This window comes from Bombus vancouverensis, chromosome 8, assembly GCF_051014615.1.
Source record: "Bombus vancouverensis nearcticus chromosome 8, iyBomVanc1_principal, whole genome shotgun sequence".
Classification (NCBI taxonomy): Eukaryota; Metazoa; Arthropoda; class Insecta; order Hymenoptera; family Apidae; genus Bombus; species Bombus vancouverensis.
The window spans coordinates 8,296,790-8,317,264 of record NC_134918.1 but is presented as its reverse complement, the minus strand read 5'-3'; the positions used below and the strand labels follow the sequence as shown (position 1 = coordinate 8,317,264).

The window sequence follows — 20,475 nt, the reverse complement described above, 5'->3', positions numbered from 1 at the left end:
TTATATTATCAAAACCATATTTGATCTAAAATAATTCTTTTATTATCCCGAAAAGAGAAACCTTATAAAATGGCTCACGTATCACACTAAAAATTCCAAAATCGAGGAACTGAGAGATTCATATGTACCTGATCAAATTGTGGATGTAGTGGAGGGAGCTTTAAAGGATCCTTAGCACTCCACGGTCGCCTAGATTTCTCAGGACTCCATTCCGGCTCCTTAGGATTTGAATTTGGATTTGCATACTGTTCCACGTTAGGTCTATTAGGTGGCTTTAACAAAGGATCATTCTCCAGTATATCTTGCTTCGAAACTATTCTCTTTGGCGGAGACGCCTGAACTGGAAGTAGCTTCTGAGGTTGTTTCGATATCAATGTAGGATTCGCATCGACAGGCATGGAAACCGGAATTTTCAAATGTTCTTCGTAAATCTGATGCGCAGGATATATCTGTATTTGTGGACCTTTGTGGGCTTGAAGAATCTGCTGAGACTGAGCATCGTCTCGATCGTTCTCCACGACTTCGAGAACAGGATGAACTGGAATGTTAGGGACTGGTAGCGGCGGCGGTTTCATTCCAATGTGTTCTTCGTCCTCTAAGAACGTTTGAGGTGGTCTGGGTGCCATTTTCCCTGGTTTTCCTATGATTACGTCGCTGTTCGCAGTGATTACTTCGCCCGGGGAAATTGGAATTCCATCTGCCAGGCTGGATGCAACTTTGTGACGGATTTCAGCGATATAATTGTGGTTAAGGTTCGCTAGATGTGTACCTTGAAGAGGATGTTGTGATCATTAATGTATTTATTAGCTTATTAGCCCATTATCTGATAACTGTATAATCAAGTGGTTGATACTTTTTTAAAAATTAGATAAGAAAGTTGTTAATTCATTCTTTTTATTACTAAACATTTTTATATTATTAAACAATCGGAAAATATTTTTTTGTGAAAACTAACATCATTTTTATTGAACTACTACCATTTTACCGCATGCTCTATTTAATATCTATCCTTAGAAATATTACCATACGCGTTTTCTTTGAATAATCTGAACTGTTATGAAAGCAGAAGTTTTGTGGTATAAAAATTGTAAGCATTTTAATAGACTCACACTTGTTTGCAAATTTCACGTTATTAACAAAGTCTAACCATAGTAAACATTTTTACAAAAGTAATTACCTATATTTTGACTCTCAGCTGCTTCGATGTCTCCATCAGCGAACTCAGCGACTGGTATATAAATGGGCGATCTTTGCGTGGTCACTTCCTGCGTTTCCGCCTGTGGCATCGAATCATTTCTTCGCGTAGCTGTCGTCTTTCCTTGTAGTAAACCAGCCATGGCCGTAATCACTGGCCCTAGAGCCGACAAACTATTGATTCCCAAAGACCCTAGGCTTAGAAGATTGCTCACTTGAAGATCGCTCGTGTTCTGACTCGCAGGCTTTTTGTTCTGTCCAGACTCTGCAGAAACTGTTACGTTGTTCTCCTACAAATAGATCAATAGAGTTATTTTATTATCTCTGATAACATAATAAATTTAATAATTTAAAAATAATATAAAATTTAAAAAACTTTTTTAATTTCGAAAATTCGTATTTCAAATATTCATCACAAATTATTCATCTATTAATTACTTGATTAATCTGTTCAACTGGCTTCAAACTTGGCTCATTAGCAGCTGGAGAAGATTCAGTAGATACAAAGCTGGCGGAAATCGATTCATTGTTCTGGATCTCCACCGAGGAGGTCGCTTCCTGGAAACCAGTGCTCGAAGTAGGATCGATCTGGTCCTCCTCGTCGAAGAATATGATCGTTGATCCAGTGACCACGTTCTTCACCGGATCTGAATGATGGGCAGTTGTTAACAAAGCGTTCATATAGCCAGCGTCTAGCAAACTTGGTGCTATCGATTCTGTCACTACGTTCTCCACGATGTGCGACCTCGAAGAGACTGTTGTTGAAGTTTCTCCATCTGGTCCAGCCTGAAATTGAACAAAGATTTTCAAAGTCAATTCCTAGACCACAATAGTACATATGACTATTTGCATAAATCGTTTCGCATCTAAACATCAATCAACGTTTATTAACATTACCAATACGATGGCGAATTAAAAATCCTTTAACTCGATAATTTTCTATATTTATATTTCTAATATTTTCTATCATTTCATCTGATCCATAAATAAGTAGATTTTAAAGATTGAAAACCGAATATCAAGCATACCGTATGTGTATTCTATATAGATATAAAAATTCATAAATTATATTTCAGTCGTTGAAACAAAAATTATTATCTTCTATAATTGAATTAATTCTATCAGGAATTTACGATTTTTCCTAATAGATTCACTAATGAATTTACCTGAAGCAAGGTTGTGAAGTATGTAAACGTGGTCAGATACGTCTTTGTCGCAAAAATTTGAATAGGTTCTGGAGTAGGATTCACCGTGGCTGTCTTCGTGGTCTTCTTGGCAGGTGCTTTCTCCAACACAACGTCAGTTGATGTCGCTACGTTCGTACGCACCACGGTGCTACCTTTCTCCAGGAAGGTATTATAATAAGTGTAGGTAATGTAGTATGTTTTCATGAGGTCTGTCATGCTTTCCTCTGTACTGTCTAGCGCCGTTAACGTGGTCGTGACGCTGGTTGGACGAGGAGGCGGTGCAGACTCTGTTACTATGAGCTGAAAGGAATATTAACATTCATTATTCACAGTTGCTAAAATACAGTTATTCCGCAATTACTTTACGAAAATCATAAAACGAAACGTCATAAGGATTTTTATTAAGGGAAAGACAAAATGTCATATTATTTATTATTAATTCAAATGAATACAAAAATTTCCCCTTTCCCTACAATCATTAATAATACCTAGGTAAGAATATCTTACTCGTCAAAAGAACCTAATGCTACAGTGTTCACTAATCTGTTAAATAAATTATATTTGCATCTGCTCTAATTGCTCGATATTTCATTCGCATTTCAAAGCATACTTATTGAAATACACAAAAATTAAAACGTGGCAATTACAAGTAGATCGTTAAATGGACGAGCTACATGTGTCAGTAGTATTAAATATATTAAAAATCCTACGTACTCGTCGAATGAGTTCTTTGTAAAATCTTTGTAAAGCCGTCTATCATTTTCTACGAACCTGAGTAATTGTATCGCTGGTGGTTTCTATTCTGGTACGTCCATCCTCCATGAAAGTCTTTTCCAGCATCCTGGTGCTGAGATACGTGTTCGTTTCCGGTCGAGGCGCTTCTGATGGTTCAAGGATCATGTCTAAATAATGTTGCGGCGCAGTGACCGTGTTCGTGATTACTTTCGTGCTGCTTTCCAACGCGTCATTTATATTAGAATGATCGGTGTTTAATGTTAAGTAGGTATAAGTGGTTTTGAAGACTTCTGTGCGTAATGTTGGGGATGCTTCTAATGTTACCGCGGCAGTTTCAGATCCCGGCTTCCTGTGACGTTCTTCGGTCGCTGTGTTCGCTATCACCTGCAGGAATTTATTAGTGATACGAGTGATTATTCTGTTTTATCGATTGTTTCAATGTGTATAAGCTGGCATGGAAATGAAACGTAAATGTAGAAGAATTTGTAGCTGGTTTTGGTATTGGAGTCGTATAGTGTCAATGGCGTAAAGGATAGATTTGTATTAACATAATATTACGTTATTGAAGTTTTTAAAAAAATATCGAAGTTACATGAAATTTATTAGATGTTTTAGAAATTTTCCTGTCATTTCCAAACGTTAGTTAAAATATTAATATATGATGTCAAGTATGGTATTCTTTGATTCGTATATAATCAGAGTATTTGACGACTGGAATATTTTTTGTAACAGTGGTAAAGTTACTCCTGACATTGAAAAGAATCCAGGAAGGTTCGCTGTAAACTGTGCGCTAGAGAAGAATAAAAAAGACGAATAGAATTAAAAAGAAACTGAAAAAATTCATTCATTTAAGGAAGATCAACGTCTGAGGACAAGAAAAATACACAGATAAAAAGAATTAAAATTAAAAAACGTTTCATATTCGAAGAATAAGTAACCAGGATTCAAAGCGAAAAAAGGCGCGGGAATGTAATGAAATAAAAAAGTGAAGAACGTCCAACAATATTGTATTTCTACCTGCTGCTCCGTTGAAACGATAGTTGTCCCGTCTTTCGTAATGGTAGTAAGGTACGTGAAGGTGGTGGTACATGTCTTAGTGACAAATTCATTCGGTTTATCTTGTGGAAGCATCATGACGACAGCATCGGACAATGTCAGCGTAGGCTGTGGCACCGAGTTCTCCCATCGTAATGCTGGCGTTGGTCCAGCAACGATCACTTCGACTCCGTTTGACATGACACGCGTGGCTAGGTTTAACCTTCGACCTTCTTCATCTTTCCCTTCGTGCTCTCCTGTCGTTACAATTCCACGATCAAAAGATTACGATGTGATAAATGAATATTAAAACTTCCACTTCGACAATGTAAAATTATTATTTAGCTACTTATACAATAGAAATAAATACATCTGAAATAAACGTGAAATAACTTAGAAGATTTACAAGAGAGTATATGTACGCCTGAATAATTATGCTCTTCACGGCGGATCTGTTGGCTGGCAACGGTTATTCAGGCGTTAGAACATAAACGGTCACTGTACACGATTAAAACGTGTTTTAGAAGAAACAAAAAATATACAGAATAGACTACAGGAATAAAACAAACGATAAGGAATTGTAGTATGTACAAGATCAGACTTCATTTACAAGTATGTACAGTTCACTCAAGAGTTCTATTGTACAGAAAACAATTTAGATTGCCATAAGCCAATCCAAGTGAGACTCGGAAGAGCGTCTGTACAGTCTCGAACGTGCTAGGCGCGCGAGAAAAGATATCATATTAGTCTAAAGAAGAATATTACTTTTTACATCGATCGGCTAGTGTCCTGAACAAATTGTTCTTCAAATATTATCAGTTCTATGATTTCAGAATTTACTCAACTCGATTATCTCGTTGTTACATCGTATACCTTTGTTATTTCTGTACATGTACATTTTTTGTAATTAACACATTGTCAATATTTTACAAAATACCTTTCATTTACATTATATTATAAAGTAACTTTTTCTACTTCTATATAATTTCAAAAATCAATTTTTTATAGTGACTCGAAAAATTACAGTCACGATTTTCACTTCAAATTTTTACATACATTCAAAAATCTTCCAATTCTCTTTAATTGGCAAGGCGTTAAATACAGATTTTAGAAAAATCATATTCATGATCTTCATTTTTTATTTCTACGCACCACTATTCTTCATTACATTGGTAATGCATCAACAATTCCAAAAAAAAGTGGGAAGAGAAAATAGGAAAAAATAGTAAAGAAATCTTTGAAAGATCGCAAAAAAAGTTCTAAAAGTACTACGAATCAGTTCAGGACACTGGAAGATCGTGGATAGAGAAGGCTTATCGCAGAGCTAGTTGTAGCTACTCACCAGCAGCGGGCACCGGGCTATACACAGACGAAACGGCGTGCGCTGACGACTCCACGGTAGGAGTGACAGTCACCGTGACGGGCACCGTCAATGTAAGCGTCGTCACTCTCGGTCGGACCGTCGTCGAGGACGTTACTTTCGTCTCCAGTCCATTCAGTTGCGTCACTACGTACGTATACGTCCTAAGTCTCGTCGATGTCACCACTGTCTCTGTATAATAAATGCTCGTGCTCGGTTCTAAATCTGGTGTTTCGGACCTGGTCTCGTGCTCCACGTGAACCGGTTTCGATGGCAGTATCTCAGGGAAATCTGGCCTCGACAGGGACAAATAAAGATCGTCGGCTAATCCTGCCTCGATTTCCTCGGGGGTCGGTGACGAGATCGACGTCGTTACCGAGTCAATGCTGGACGTCGTCTCGAGAACCATCGAGGTCCTCTTCGAGTCTGACAACGACGTATATTCGACTCCTAGGGGAATCACGCTTGGGATCTCGGAGTTATCCAAGTAGCTAAGGGTACTGGAGTCGTACGACGTCGATTGGGACGTTTCTAAAGGCAGGACGCTGGTGAAATCGGGGTACTCGTCGAAGAAAATTGTCGTAGCAGACGAGATGATTTCGGTAATCGATGGTATGGGCTGCACTGTCAGGTTCTCTTCATTTTCCTCGAGTTTTGGTGTGGTTTCTGGAACCTGTTTTAGGGTAGTGATATCTATTATGTCTGGGAAGGATCTTTCAGTTTCTGGCCTTGAACTTGGTTCGAGTGTGATACTGGGGTGGCTATCGGGAATTTGTGTGTCTTTCTTGGGAACGTCTTCAATTTTGGGAACGTCTTCGACTTTGGGAGAGTCTTCGTATTTGGTTTGAATCACCGTGACTTGGGGTTCGATCTCTTTTTTGACAGGATCTTCAGAGTCTTTTGACACAGATTCCTTGGGATCAATTTCGATTATGGTGGTATTTGATTTTGTGTCTTTCTTGAGGGAATCTTCACTGTCTTTCAGTGAAATGTCTTCAGGTTCAGGTGAAATAGTTGCAACGTGAGCTTCAATATCTTTTTCGAGTGATTCTTCGTTTGAAGAATTTTCAGATTCCGATTTAAATTCACTAGGCAGCGAAGGGTGTTCAGTACTATGTTCTTCTTCCTTATTGATTATTGTAATCTCTTTATCAGAAACTGTAGTTGTCTGTACTTCTTCAGGAACACTAATCACTGTCGTTTCTTCCATAAATGTCGTAGTCTCTACCATTTCTGTCGTTGTACGGTCTTCTTCCCCATCCTCTTTCTCATCTTCATTAATCTCAGGATAAACAGTCGTTCCAACTTCTTCTGATTTCTCTTCCAAACTCATCTGCGTCGTAGTAATTTCTTCTCCCTCTTGTACTGACTTTTCAGTTGTCAAAGACTCAGATTTCTCTTCTTCTTTCAAATTAGTTGACTCTGTACTTTCATGATCAGCGACACTATGTGAAACTTCTTCGGGCTTTTCCAGCGTTGGTTCCTCTTTCTCTGACAAATCAGGAGCTGCAGACATGCTTGAAGTGTCCTCTTTATTCAAACCATCCTCAATTTTCGTAGATTTAGTCGTCGTTAGAATATCTTCATTCTCAGAATCATTCTTCTCACTTTCAGTCGTGGTATCAGTATATTCATCTTCGTATTCTTCATACTCATCGTCAGACGCAGGGAGGAAGAAATTATCAGTGATAATGACAGGTGAACTCACACTACTCTCTTCTATAACTTTCGGTTCAGTTTCCTCGGTCATAGTTCCAATCTCATCTGGCTTCTTATCAATTATATTAGGAGATTCCTTTAGCTCAGGCGTGTCTGTCGAACTAACATCCTCCTTACTTTCGATCTCAACCTCATCTGGTTTCTTATCGATTATATTAGGAGGTTCCTTCAATTCAGGGATATCTGTCGAACTAACATCCTCCTTACTTTCAATCTCAACCTCATCCGGTTTGCTATCGATAACATCGGGCGGTTCCTTTAACTCAGGTGTGGCAGTCGAACTAACACTTTCTTCGTTCACCTCTTCTTCACCTTCATCCTCCTCGGAGAACTCTTCATCGTATTCAGAAGATGGGGCAGTGAAGAATCCAGTCGTGATAATAGCGAAACTAGGCGTAGGTTGCAGCGGTCTAACAGCGACCAATTTTTTTCTAGTGATTCTTACTCTTCTTTCGCTGCTCGCAGGCGAAACGGTAGTCGACGCAATCTTTCTACGTCTAGTAATAGTCACTTTATGTCTTCCAATCTCTGGTTTGAAACTATCAGATTCCAAATCATTGTGAATGGTGTTAGCTAATCCCAATGACCTCACTCTAGTCACCACGATCCTCCGCGGCGTATGACTCGCCACAGTCAATTGATTCTGAGCAGGATTCTCAATCTTGGACAAAATAGGACGCAATCTTCTGACTACCGTTAGCTTATGCTGCCTTCCACTCTTTCTGACCACAGGGACGCGAATTCTGACGCGTTTTCTGGGCGTTTCTTCGAGGTAATCGTCGTTAATCTCTGGAGCGAGATTCCTAGCGTTCTCTCGGGGCGATTTGCTAGCGAAGTCGCTGGTTAGTCGGTAGAAGTCGTCGTGGTAGTAGTCATCTGAAAAGGCGACGTGTCTCTCGCTTGCGTGCACGCACTTGTGATCCTTCGCCATGGAGTACATTCAGGGCATGTGTGTGTGAGTTACAGCAAATGTAGGGCAGCCGTGAGCAACAGGCGGGGGTTTCGTCTCGAGTGTTAGGCGAGTCATCCGAGGTGGGGTTAAACAACAAGACAGATCATCGTGTATCAGACACATCCCACCCTTGTTCGTTTTCGTGCACTTAGTAGAGCCGGGTGTTATCGATCTATCACGCGATCCATGGGCAAAATCGCGTCGATCCGACAAATACCAGAGACAAAGAGAGTACCATGCGTCGCGTGTAGACTTTATCGCGTGTGGGCGCGCGTGCGGCGGCGGATTCGAGGCTGTATTAGTAGACTGGACCAGTGGAGGACCATATCAAAGGATAGAATCGGAGGGAAGATAAAAAGAAGAAAGATTGGGGAAGAGCGAACAGGGCGTGAGATGGGCATGATAGAATGATGGATCATTGTCGATCAACCGAAGCTGCGAGCTTTATTTTTCTTCTTTCACGAAGGACTTCCTTTCTTCCGTGAACAATCCTCCGGAAGAATTCGATCTATGGTACATCATATGTATATCGTGATTGTTGTGGAATTCCTGCACGAAAATGCAGACAAAATACGAACCCGCGAAAGGTTCATCAAAGGTCATCAGCTTCGGTCTAGGTGGGCTTCTCATAATGGATCTCGTAGATGGGCTTACATATTAATTAATCGAATGACAACAGTTAAGAGTAGAAGAGGGGAAGGATTATCTAAAGTGTGTGTATTTGAGGGTTAGGTGTGGATGGACGTGGAAATGTGCCGTCCTACGTCACCCACTACGCTCTCGAGACTTTGTGTCGGCGCATGCGCTTCTAGCGAGTCCACACTTCCCGCCAGAACCGTGATGTCTTCCGATCCCTCGTGCAACGACGGTGGGATCGAGGGTCGAACCTCAACGACTAAATCCTCCCCGGTGTCTCGTCGTCTTCGAGACGTATCGCTTACTTTCACGGTGCTCAGAACAGTACTGAACTCTCCTGGCCGTCTCCCAGAAACGTATAACGTCACTACGCTAGATTCCTCTCTAGCCGCACTAGAATGATCCTCTTTCCTATCGTTCGCTTTACCGCGACCATTTCTAGACCTGGAAGGCTTCTGATACTCCTGAACGTCATCTTCTTCGTCGGAATACTCATAATTATCGTGTTTATAATCCAAGTCAGCTGGCTGATGCCTTCTCTCCACCTCTCCAGGCAAAGTATTGCTCTGAGTGAATGGAGGAGCAGCGAACAAAGGATCCAGCAAAGGATTAGCGTTCTTTTGTGGTTGAGGCTGCTGAAGTAACAGTAACAATGAGTTCAAATTCGCCGCTGGCAACGCTGCAGTAGGTGTAACCACCACTGTATCCGTGATGAACTCTGTAGCAGTCACCACATCTGTCGAAGTATCCACCAAGGTTGTTAGAATCTCCTTGCCCCGGAAAGTGAGTGGGATCACGGTACTCTGTTGCTTAGTGATCGTAGTAACGTACGAAGTCGTACGCGTATTATACTGAGTAGACGGTGTACCTTGAGACTGCAGCAGAGGGTTTGCCTGACCTAATTGACCGAGGAGCAACTGCGATAGAAGGATGTTCGCGAGAGGCGCATTTCCAGGGAGAGAAGGTTGCACCGTGGAGACCACGTTCTCTACAGAATAGACTGTGGTGGGTACAATTACGGATTGAGAGGCTCTACGACCACCTAGTGTGGTTAATGTGTGGGAGACACGAGTGGTGGGCGTCTCGTGGAGCAGGAATCGGGTTACTTCGGTCTGACCTTGAGGATTGGTACCGGTTACCTCGCTAACAATCACCACTAACGGCTTGCCGTCTCCACCTGTCACTGTACTATACTGAGATGGACTTAAAATCTCTGTACTGGGTTGTGCCGTTATTATGTTCCTGTGCTCTGTGATACCATTGTTCACTACGGGAATAGTAACTTCCGTGGGCACGTAATGAGTCACTGTGATCGTTCCATCGAAGTCAGGATACACGGTAGGTGCTTCTCGGATATCTTCTAGAGATCCTCTTGATCTACTAGAAGAACCTCTTCTGCTGCTATTTCTATTAGAGGATCTATTAGAGGAAGTGCGACTAGAAGGAGGTGTTCGTCTTGTACTGGTATTCTCTGACGATTTATTGGAACCGTTTCGTAATCGCGGAGGCCTTACTCGATCTGAATTAGTAGTAGTAGTCGATCTTCCATTTGTCCTGGAATTTGAAGAACTAGGTCTTTTGTAATTCGTCCTGGTAGAAGAAGATCCATCTTTTTCTCTTAAAGTAAACTGTCTACCATTATTTGAAGTTGAAGAAGGTTTTATTCTGGAGGCAACGTTTCTGTCTCCATTATTAGATTGTTTAGACCTATTCCTATTTTTATTTTGACTCGACTCTGTAGACTCTGCAGATGTTTTCTCAGGATTATTAGACTTGGACGTTGGTCTAGTCGCTGTAAGAGACCTTGCACGGTTGTTGTACCGAGCAATAGGTTTGGAACTAGACTTGGAAGTCTCCTCTTTGCTAGACACGTTTTCGCTAGCGTCAGATTTTTCTTCGGACTTCGACGAGCTCTGACTAGGTCTTCTGAATCGACTGGTCAAAGATCTCAACTGACTCGCCTGTCGACGTATTCTTCGTGCTCTGTTAAACGGCCTGATCTGTACAGTGGGTCTGACAGATTTTCCAGACCGACGATTGATTCTATCTTCATGCTCAGATCCTTCGTAATCATTGTCAGCTATTTCTTCCACAGGCTCGTCCTCCAAATTCTCTTCTCCTTCTTCTTCTAGATCTTCGTTTGGTTCTATCTGTTCCTCGATGGGTAATTCCGGCTTTCTCCCAAGTAGACCTCGAGGCGGAAATAACCCCGTGCCACCTTGTCTTGGTCTAGTTGAAATTGGAGCATTTACCCTTCCATTGGTTCTCGTATTAGTCACTTTAGGAACAGTTGGCGAAGTGGCTCTATTTAAATTTCCATTTCTCCGTGTAGTCGTTGGCGGTCTCGGCGTAGTACCAGTTCTGCCGGAATTATTCAAGTTAATAGGTCTACGGAATCTGAGTAAGGGATTCGTGGATCTTCTCGAAGATTCTGTGGTCGTCTGCAAAGGTGTCGTCACGGTCTCCCCATCTTCTATATCCTCTGTATAAGGCGTCTCCTCGGTCACCAACGTAGTCGTAGTGAATTCATTAGCATCGTTCTCTTGGTCGTCGTGTTTAACCGTAGCCTGACCTCTTGACAAGGTAGACGAAGGTCTGATTGGTGATCTATATCTAGTAGAGACTCCAGGATAAACTGAGCTTGAGGCACGAGATGCAACTCTGGCTGAAGATCCTCTAATCGACGTAGGTCCTCTTCTGTTTCCTTGGAAAACAGAGGATGGAGATATTCTAGATTGAGCTCTGCCTCTGGTACTTCCAGTTATAGTTGATGCATAACTACTAGCTGTATTTGGTGAACCTCTTCTTCCTGAGAACCTCCTAGAACCTGACTGAGACAACGTAGAAGAGTATGGACCTATTGGTGAACTGACTCGACCTCTAGAAGATGCGAATCTATTTCCTTTTCCAGCCAAGGTCGCAGTTATTGTGGGTGTTATGTCTGTCCTGGTAATCGTCGTTGCACCCTGAGCACCCTTTCTTTTGGGATTAAACGTGGGTCTGTTTCTAGAAGCGAATGGTCTGATCACTGGAGTGAAAGTTCTTTTTCTAGTAGAAAAGGTCAGTCTAGATTTCTTCTTGGAACTTTGTCCATCTTCCCCTTCTTCATCCTCTTCTTCACTTTCCTCATTCTGTTCTGAGTCTTCGTCTTGTTCCGGGGATTCCGTCGTTGGGTCTTCCGATAAGGAAGATTGAATGACAGCAGGCGAAGGTGAGATTTCTGCGATTTGAGTTGGTTTGCCAGGTGGCAGAGTGGAAGTAGGCGCGATGTTTGCCGTTGGAGTCGAAGATAGAAAACTGGATGTGCTTTCTATGATCTGAGCGTATCTACCTTCGATACTGGTTCCAATCACCTTAGATTGATAGAATGTCGTAGTTCCATTATTCGCAATTTGACCTTGAATTAATCTAACCAAACCAGTTCTGTGACCTTGAGTAGGTAAAATAGTCGCTTTCCTCTCTTCGTTAATCTTCGTACTCGAAGTACTTTCGATAACCTTCGCATAAAGACCATCAAACAAAGTTCCAATCTGCTTTGTCGTAAAATAAATAGTAGTAATCTCATCGGCGTCTACCACGATACCCTTGTTCATCGATAAAATTCCTGTTGGTAGGATTGGAGTAACTACGGACGAAGGCAGAGGCGGTGTCTCTACTCTTGTCGAGCTTTCTACAACCTGAGCGTACAATCCATTGATATATGTACCATGAACATCAGTCATAAAATGAGTAGTGATTCCATCATTTACTTGACTTGACCTGATCGTCGAGATTAAACCAATTTTTGGAAGTTCAGTAGGTTTTGCGGGAATGACTGGTTTCTCTTCGGTGGCTAAAGTTTGTTTAAACACTGATCCATCAATTGCTCTTCCTGTTGCCACTTGTGAAGTTGCAAGGACATCAGGAACAGAGACACTAGTGACAGTCTCCAATCTGCTATTCAAAATAGTCTCATTACCAATGTAAGAAGTCGTGAAATATGTGTAAGTAGTATAATAAGTGGTAGGTTCAGGTGAAATTGTAGTTGATTGTAGAACATTCTCAGAAGATGGAGTAGTAATATCTTTGGAACTTGTAGTTTCTGATTCCTCAGCTTTCGAATTTTCAATAGGAACGACGACTGAGGGCGTCACTTCATTGTCGGCAGTGATTTTGGATTCTTTTTCGCTAGATTGGCTGTCTTCTATGTTTGTCGTCGTTGGTCTGTAAGTCATGATCACGCCTAACTCTACGGTAGGCGTAGGTGCTACACCCGGTGTCATAACATTGCTGACAGTCTCTTCTCGACTGGTAGTGACAGTGTCGCCTCCTCTGTAGAATGTAGTCCAATAAGTGAACGTCGTGAAATACGTAACTGGCAGTGTGCTCGTTTCTTCAGGGATCACAGCTGTTGGCCTAATTGTCTCTGTGACTACATTTGTAACTGTTTCTAGACGGCTAACTATGTTAGATTCGTCACCTTTGTACATCGTTGTAAAATAAGTAAAGGTAGTATAACTTGTTTGAAGTAGAAGAGTTGGTGCTGGCTCTACGTCGTGATGATTAGATTCTGAAAGCTCCTGGTCTTCAGGAACTGCGTTTCTTTTATCCATCACGTCTAGAACGGTACCACTTCCAGCACTGGAAGAAGATACGACATCAGTGATCATAGAGCCCAAGATTTCGCCTTCCATTGGTGGATTTGGCGTCACTTGCGCGTTCACTTCGAAACCGCGAAACAAATTTTCTGTAGTCGATTGTTCTTCCAAAGTGTCTGAATCCTCTGTCGTAGTTTCTTTAGTTTCAGGCGCATTCGTGGTTTCCTCAGTTTTACTGTTTCCTTGTTGTTGTACCCTTTTGGCAAGAAGGAGCGCTTCTTCTTGAGACTTCTGTCTCTGAATAGCTTCCAAATAGGCCAAGATCTCCGGTGGAACGGCTGGTTTATTGGCTGGTTCCTCTCTGGGTGTAGTTGGTCGCTCTGTTTCTTGAATAACAGGCACCACAGCTGTTGGTTGAATGGTCTCAGTGACTACATTGGTGAACACCTCTGTCCTTGTTTCAATCTCTGTTTCATCATCAACAAAGATTGTGGTGAAGTAAGTGTAAGTTGTATAATAAGTTTTGATCTGTTCCTTTACTTCTTGAGTGGGTACGGCTGGAGTTGGACTTGGTTCAATGTCAGGTATCATGTGTTTGGTGTCTTCAAATTCCTTAACAGTTGTTCCCGGTTCTGTTGGAATATTCTGATCAGTAGTAGTATCTTGTTCTTGCAACGTGGTAAGAATGTCTTCCGTCGTTTGTTCCATAGTCGTTGGATACTTTTCAGTCCCTTCTTCATGTTCAGGAGTAGTCGAAGGCAAAATTTTATCCGAAATTTTGGTTGGTGATATCAAACTGGACTCATCCTTCTCAAACAATCCAGCAACCACTGCAGACACTCCATTAGGTCCAACAGTCTGAGTAATCACATTTGTTTCAACGACTTCTCTACTAGAAATACTCGAAGTGCTTTCCTGGAAGTACGTCGTCAGATAAGTATACGTAGTGTACAGGGTCTTGAATATCAGCTCTATCTCTTCATCCTGCTTCGTTGTTTGCTCTTCTTCCAATGCAGTGATCGAAACAGGAGCTGTCCTTGTCGTCACAGGTTCAGGCAACGTCGTTTGAAGAATCGGAGACGCAGTTTCGCTAGGCAGAATCAACTCTGTCAGATAGGTAACGTCAGAAGACACTACTTCATTAGAAATAACGGAAGTTGTAGTTTCATCGCCTTTCGGTACGAAGAAAGTAGTGAAGTAAGTGAACGTCTTATACACTGTGGAAGGAAGTAGCCTGGTAGCCAAAGTAATCTTACCTTCCTGCTCAAATTCGTGCTCCTTGTGATTCTGATGACCAAGATCGTTCTTCGAGCTGCCACCCTTGATACTACGACCTTGAGGGTCCCCAGGAACAATATCATTAGGAATTTCATCATCTAACGTTGGAGCAGCCGATTCCGTGGTACCAAGAACTCTTCTAGCACTCTCCAAAATATCTTTCAAGGTCGTTAATACGCTATCAGTGGTGTCTTTAATAGGAGTGGTCAGTTCGTTCATTTCTGGAAGAGATTCCTCGCTCGTAGCAATTACCCTTGGTGTAGTACCAGTCGTTATTTCAAATGTAGTGTCCTGTTCATGTTCAGGCTCTTCAGTAGCAGTCGTTCCATAATCTACGGTAGTATCTTCGGCATCGTAAGTCGCAGTGGCTTCGTCAGGGAAAAAGTACACGTTCGACGACGTATGTATAATCTGAGCGTAATTTGTACCAATGTATGTTCCATAAATTAAACTCTTATAGTGAGTGGTAGTGCCATCAAGGGAAGTAGTAGAGTCTACAACTTTTAGAAGTCCTGTAGGTTTTAACGAGCCAGTTTCGACATCTGGTATTAAAAGAAGAGGCTCCGTAGATGTTGTTGAAGATTCTACTTCGAAATCTTCGGTGACACTTGGCTGAATATTAGCTCTGTTAATGGCGTCTAACAAAGGATCGCCTGTTTCGCTTTTTGGATCAGATTTACGTCCAGGATGTTGCTTGGTCTTCTCTTGACCAGTGACCACGCTGGTTGGCCTGATCTTTACTACTGCGATTCCGTCGTCAGGTCTCAAGGTCGCATCTCCTTTGATCGTAGTAGCCGGGCGACCGACTGGAGCTGGTGACGTACTTGGAGAGAAAACTATGACAGTTTCGCCTACAGTCGTAGTGAATTCAGCGAAACCATGGTACGTTACAGTAGCCAGAGGCTTTATGTCTAATTTCTTGAGTGTAGAAGGAGCTTTTGGCTGAGGTTTAAAGATTTTAGGCGCTCGAGGTCTGAAACTCTTAGGTTGATCGTCTTCAAAATTGTTCGCGACATATTCATGAGTAACAGTGTACGTAGGAAGATTATCCGCTGGCCTGACCTTAGCAGGTTTGAATCTCTGCGAATCTGACCCTAATTCTCTTCTGCTAAATATATCATTCTCCCTGGATAACTCGTCCAATTTCGTTGACGATTTTCCTTCGCTACTTTGATTCCCAGAATCTCTCTCCTGATTTTCCTCCAATTTAGATTCTTCGATATCCCTTAATGCTTTGATGGGTGCGTTGTCGAGAGCTACTTTCAGCTGCCAATCGTCGTCAGAGGTTCTCGAGGGATAAACCACATAAGGTGTAGGTGAATCTGGTGCTGGTTCCTTATCGTAGAATACTCTGCTAGACGTAGATAATATTCTAGCGTACAGACGACCGTTGTCCAACGTGGTACCGAGTACCTGAGTAGCGAACTCCGTGCTGGCTCCATCTTGGACGAAGGTTCGGGCGGTTTTCGTTAATAGACCGACCGGAGGAATGGATTTACCGGGTCGAGCCGAGACTAGGAGGACCGTGGTAACACCTGAGGACGATCATCGAGTATGGAACGAGTCAGGAGGATTTTAGGATCATTCAGAAACACCGGGGACAATCGCCGCACGAGGAGCACGTGTTTCAGTGACCGTTATAATTGATCGATTATCCATGTATAATTGTATTAATAGAGAACAAGAGAATCGTCCAAGTCATGTGGTAAATTCGTTTGAGTCATTCAACAGTCGCAATTATCGTCAGTATTAATTGGTTTCAGTTCGGCCAATCGGTTTTTCATTCGTTCATATGTGTACATATATATAGTTATATAGATATATTTGTTGGTTTGTTTGGTTTGATTATTTGTATTTTTAGTTTTAGATAATGTAGGTCGTCGGAGAGACGGAGTGGCGGGCGGACGTTGGAGGCAGACGGCATCCAGTTGTTGAGAAGAGTTGAAGAGGCGAGGAGCAGGCGGGAGCAGTAACAGAAACAGAAAAAAAAGAGACAGACGATCTTAGTGGACGAGTCATCCTGTTGGTATATAGACTATAGAGAGCAACCTGCTACGTCCCCGTTTCTCTACCCTCTGTCCACGAGTATCGATTTCCGATCGTCGCACTGTTCACGGGCCCGAATCATACCGTTTCGTTTCGTTCCGTTTCGTGCTACCGGAAACGGGACTCCGTGAATCAATGCGCGCAGGGAAACGACGATAAGAGGCGCGCCAGACGTTCAAAAGTTGTCCAGTATCGGTATTATGTATATATAATATAATATGTACAGCTCGAGGGACTTGAAAGGGAGTTACAGAGAATCTGTGTTTTGCTCGGTCACAATGAAGCCGTGTCTAATTCGTGCTCGATTTATGGGTCCGTGCGAACCGTGAAACGAATTTCACGTTTCGAATAGTGAAAGTTTCTTCTATGTATCTATAATCGTGTTCATTGTTGATATACTTGTCTCATTTTTGTTTACTGTTTGGTTTTATTCTTTCTTCTTTCGAATCGTTTTGTTAGATTGATTGTCAAATCCCTCGAGGCTATATACAGTCTGTAATACGAGATCCTGGACGCGATACTCCTTTGTGGAAAATAATTCTGTTTGTAAGAAGCTCTAAATAAATTTAAGATATGTTTTCAATAGTGGTTCGATTACCTCAAATTTTCTGTGGAAAATTATAAATTATTGCAATTCTAGCGTTCGACGATTCGCCATGATTAGACAGTGATAAATTGCTGAAGGTAGTTTCATATTACACTCACTCTACTTTTCGTATTCGAGAAAGACAACTTTACGCGACCCGTACTGTAATAACGATAACTCGAGAAATAATTTTACCTGGTTCGATAGAAACTGAGCAACAGGCTATTCATTTTGTTAAATTACTTTTAATCTGTCTAAAGCTTTTTACGAAAGCACTTAGTTTGCACAAAGAGATATTGCATCTTCGATCTTGTGTAACAAACTGTATTTTCTGTGAGTCGTTGGTCAGCGATTTTGAGCCCATTTACCCACGGAAACGTAACGCAAGGTGGCATGTACGTGAGAGAAGGGAATAAAGTAGAATTAAAGACAAAGTATTACAAAAAAAAGAGAAAAAAAAGAAAAATAAAGAAAAGACACATAGACAGATAGAAACATGTATGTATTTCGAAATAAGTATAACTTTTGATTATGTACACGGCCGCACCTCGCGTCGACACGCACAATGCAAGTTTTTAGAGACAGAACGATCGGTTTTAACTGTGAGAAGAGAAAGGCCAGACAGCGGAGACGAGAGAGGAAAGCGAAAGAGAGAATCGTTGTTGCCGATAGAATTACGCTCGAACGTGGTACTCGTCGCGAATAATGTAACTATCGAATAATAAGGTTGATGAAATGTATTAATTTCAGGCTACGAAGTCTGTGTTCGAGCGAAATTCTATTGGAGAAAACAGACATGAGTTGGATGCAAGACAGGCACGCTGAGAGGGTGAAACGCTCACCTTGCAGATCCCTTTCTATCCTAGATGCTCTCACTTCTGATAGCGATCCTACATCTGTAAATAAACAATTTCTTGATTATTTTCATGAGAAATAAGTTTTTATACATAATATTAGAATTTATCTTTATTATATCGTATCATACGTATTATGTTGATTGCCTTTAAAGAGATTCGAGCCTTCGTGTAAATTCGTACAAATTTTAGTAATGCTATACTTATTTTGCCAGTATTACAGAGATTTTTGGTATATTATATTTATTATTACGATCAGAACATGTCAATCTTGTTTTCTGTAACAGATTACCCGATTCTGAAAAGTTTACGCGTTCGATATATTCATCAAGGACACTTAATAGCACCCGTAGGAGAAGATGCGGTGGGTGGTGAACGATGATGTTTGCTCGAGAAATTATGTTTGATCAACCTAACGTTCAATCGATGTCACGTTGTTAAACGCGCACAAACGAGCAACTACGCGTCACAAATATGTCGTAACAAAAAATACATATACGTAAATGCAGAACAATCGGTAAATAAAACATGAATACGCAAAATTGGTATATTAAAATCAAAGAAATATCGTACTTTAATATTATCTTCCATTCATTTCTCGCTCTATTCCATTTACGTAATTGTAAAAAAACGCAAGAAAAACTAATAATCTCGTAAACGGAAGACAATGGTCGTACGGTGTCGACTTAATGCCATTGAGGTGTCATTCTTGGAAAACAACCGACGGCAAAGTGTACCGGTTGTTTTAGACTAAGACCTCGAATTGCACGATGCCGGTAAGTAAGTAAACCAGCCAACAGACAAAGACTAGACGACGTCCAAGCGTGTGTTGAACGAAGACCAAAGATCAAATCGGGAATCGTTGTATAAGGCATATACTGTATCCGTATGGGAATGAGAGGAGAAGAGGTCCCAGGCTTCGACGATGCTGAAGATGTCGTCCAGAGGCCGCGACGTACAGTTATCTGACCGACTCCTTTCTTCTTCTCGCGAGAATATTTCCCCTTCCGTCTCGGCTCGTGCCACGTGCACACCGGCTAAATCTACTGGAAACCTTCGCACGCGCGACGTACCGCACGAGGCTTTTCCACTTGGTCGTTTTGTTTTACATAAACGCATCGATATACTGTCGAGGAAAATAGGCCAGTATAGATGTTCATTACGAAACTGAAAGTAAATTCTTTTAATCCATTTCTTCTCTTCTTCTTCCTGACTGTGTCGATGAAAGTAAAGTATAGTGTTTGGTATAACGATATACGTAAAAATCGTTTACGACTTTTGTAGGATTTAAGCATGGACGCAAAATTTTGTGAATTCAGAATTTTTAAACAAAAAGATCATAAAATAATAGATAATCTACTTTACTCTACCACTCACATTGGCTGATTGTCAAACCCTTTGTTGAATCAAAGTCTCAAAAATATGAAATCGAAATTAATCGAGATACCTATTAAAAAATCTTGCAACCTGACGATTCCAAATTCTAATATCTTAAATTCGAAATCCTAAATCGCCATTACAAAAATTTTCCACCAGGAAATGATTCGAAATCTTAATATTCACCGAAAATTCGATCGAAAGCGATTTCACCGCCATTGTTTCGAACATTCTTGGACCAAACGAGTCGAGGAAAAATCCAGACAGTCGGCTTGTTTTTCATCGTCGTGTCGTGGTACACCTGCAGGATCCAGCGTCATCTGAGATCAAGCGGATTCTTTTCCACGCTGGTGTTTCATTCATTCGATATACTCGATTTGCCGAGTTCACCGATTTCGCAGAATTTCGTTGGTCTTGAATGGCTATAGTCGCGACCCAGCCTGTTCTACTACCTCTCTCACCTGTTCCATTGGATCGCCGTTAACTTTTAGCGCTATTTGAATCGCTATTACGTCACTGTTAAGTAGGATCAGTCGGGGAATTTGTTCGTCGAGGCAGGATTTATGGCTGGCAATTTCATGCAGAAATAATTTCTTGGATTATCGAGTTTCTAAAACTTTCCGGATTCTTGTAACGGATGTAGAAACGAAACTTGACAATTTTCGAAGAATTATTGAATGTTCAGCTTCGTTTGAAACGAAATGAATTCTCTTATTGGAGAGATAATCGATTAATTATTGATTTCCAAAGATCCTGGATATATATTATGAAATGTTCTAGTGGTTTCTTGAAAACTCTACTGCAATCGGCTCGAAAAATTTCTCGTTGTTCGTTGTAATGCGGATTAAATTGTTATCTAATTAATAATCTTAATTATTTTAATTTAATTTAATTATCGACGCACGTGAAAACTTGATATATAAACATTGCATCTTTTAC

The 20,475-nt window shown here is 41.3% G+C and overlaps 1 protein-coding gene across 1 annotated transcript in view; it reads right to left on the bottom strand.

The window, feature by feature from the left end:
• The window catches only part of LOC117162662 (uncharacterized), a 92,056-nt gene that overhangs the window by 11,519 nt on the left and 60,062 nt on the right, over nucleotides 1–20,475 (bottom strand). Inside the window, exons 2-10 of the mRNA XM_076621138.1 lie at nucleotides 18,148–18,201; nucleotides 8,947–16,208; nucleotides 5,494–8,125; nucleotides 4,134–4,408; nucleotides 3,153–3,500; nucleotides 2,361–2,681; nucleotides 1,633–1,980; nucleotides 1,178–1,484; nucleotides 129–769 (exon numbers count right to left, since the gene is read on the bottom strand). Of these exons, the coding sequence (XP_076477253.1) occupies nucleotides 129–769; nucleotides 1,178–1,484; nucleotides 1,633–1,980; nucleotides 2,361–2,681; nucleotides 3,153–3,500; nucleotides 4,134–4,408; nucleotides 5,494–8,125; nucleotides 8,947–16,208; nucleotides 18,148–18,201 (12,188 nt within the window). The remainder of the gene's footprint in view (nucleotides 1–128; nucleotides 770–1,177; nucleotides 1,485–1,632; nucleotides 1,981–2,360; nucleotides 2,682–3,152; nucleotides 3,501–4,133; nucleotides 4,409–5,493; nucleotides 8,126–8,946; nucleotides 16,209–18,147; nucleotides 18,202–20,475) is intronic.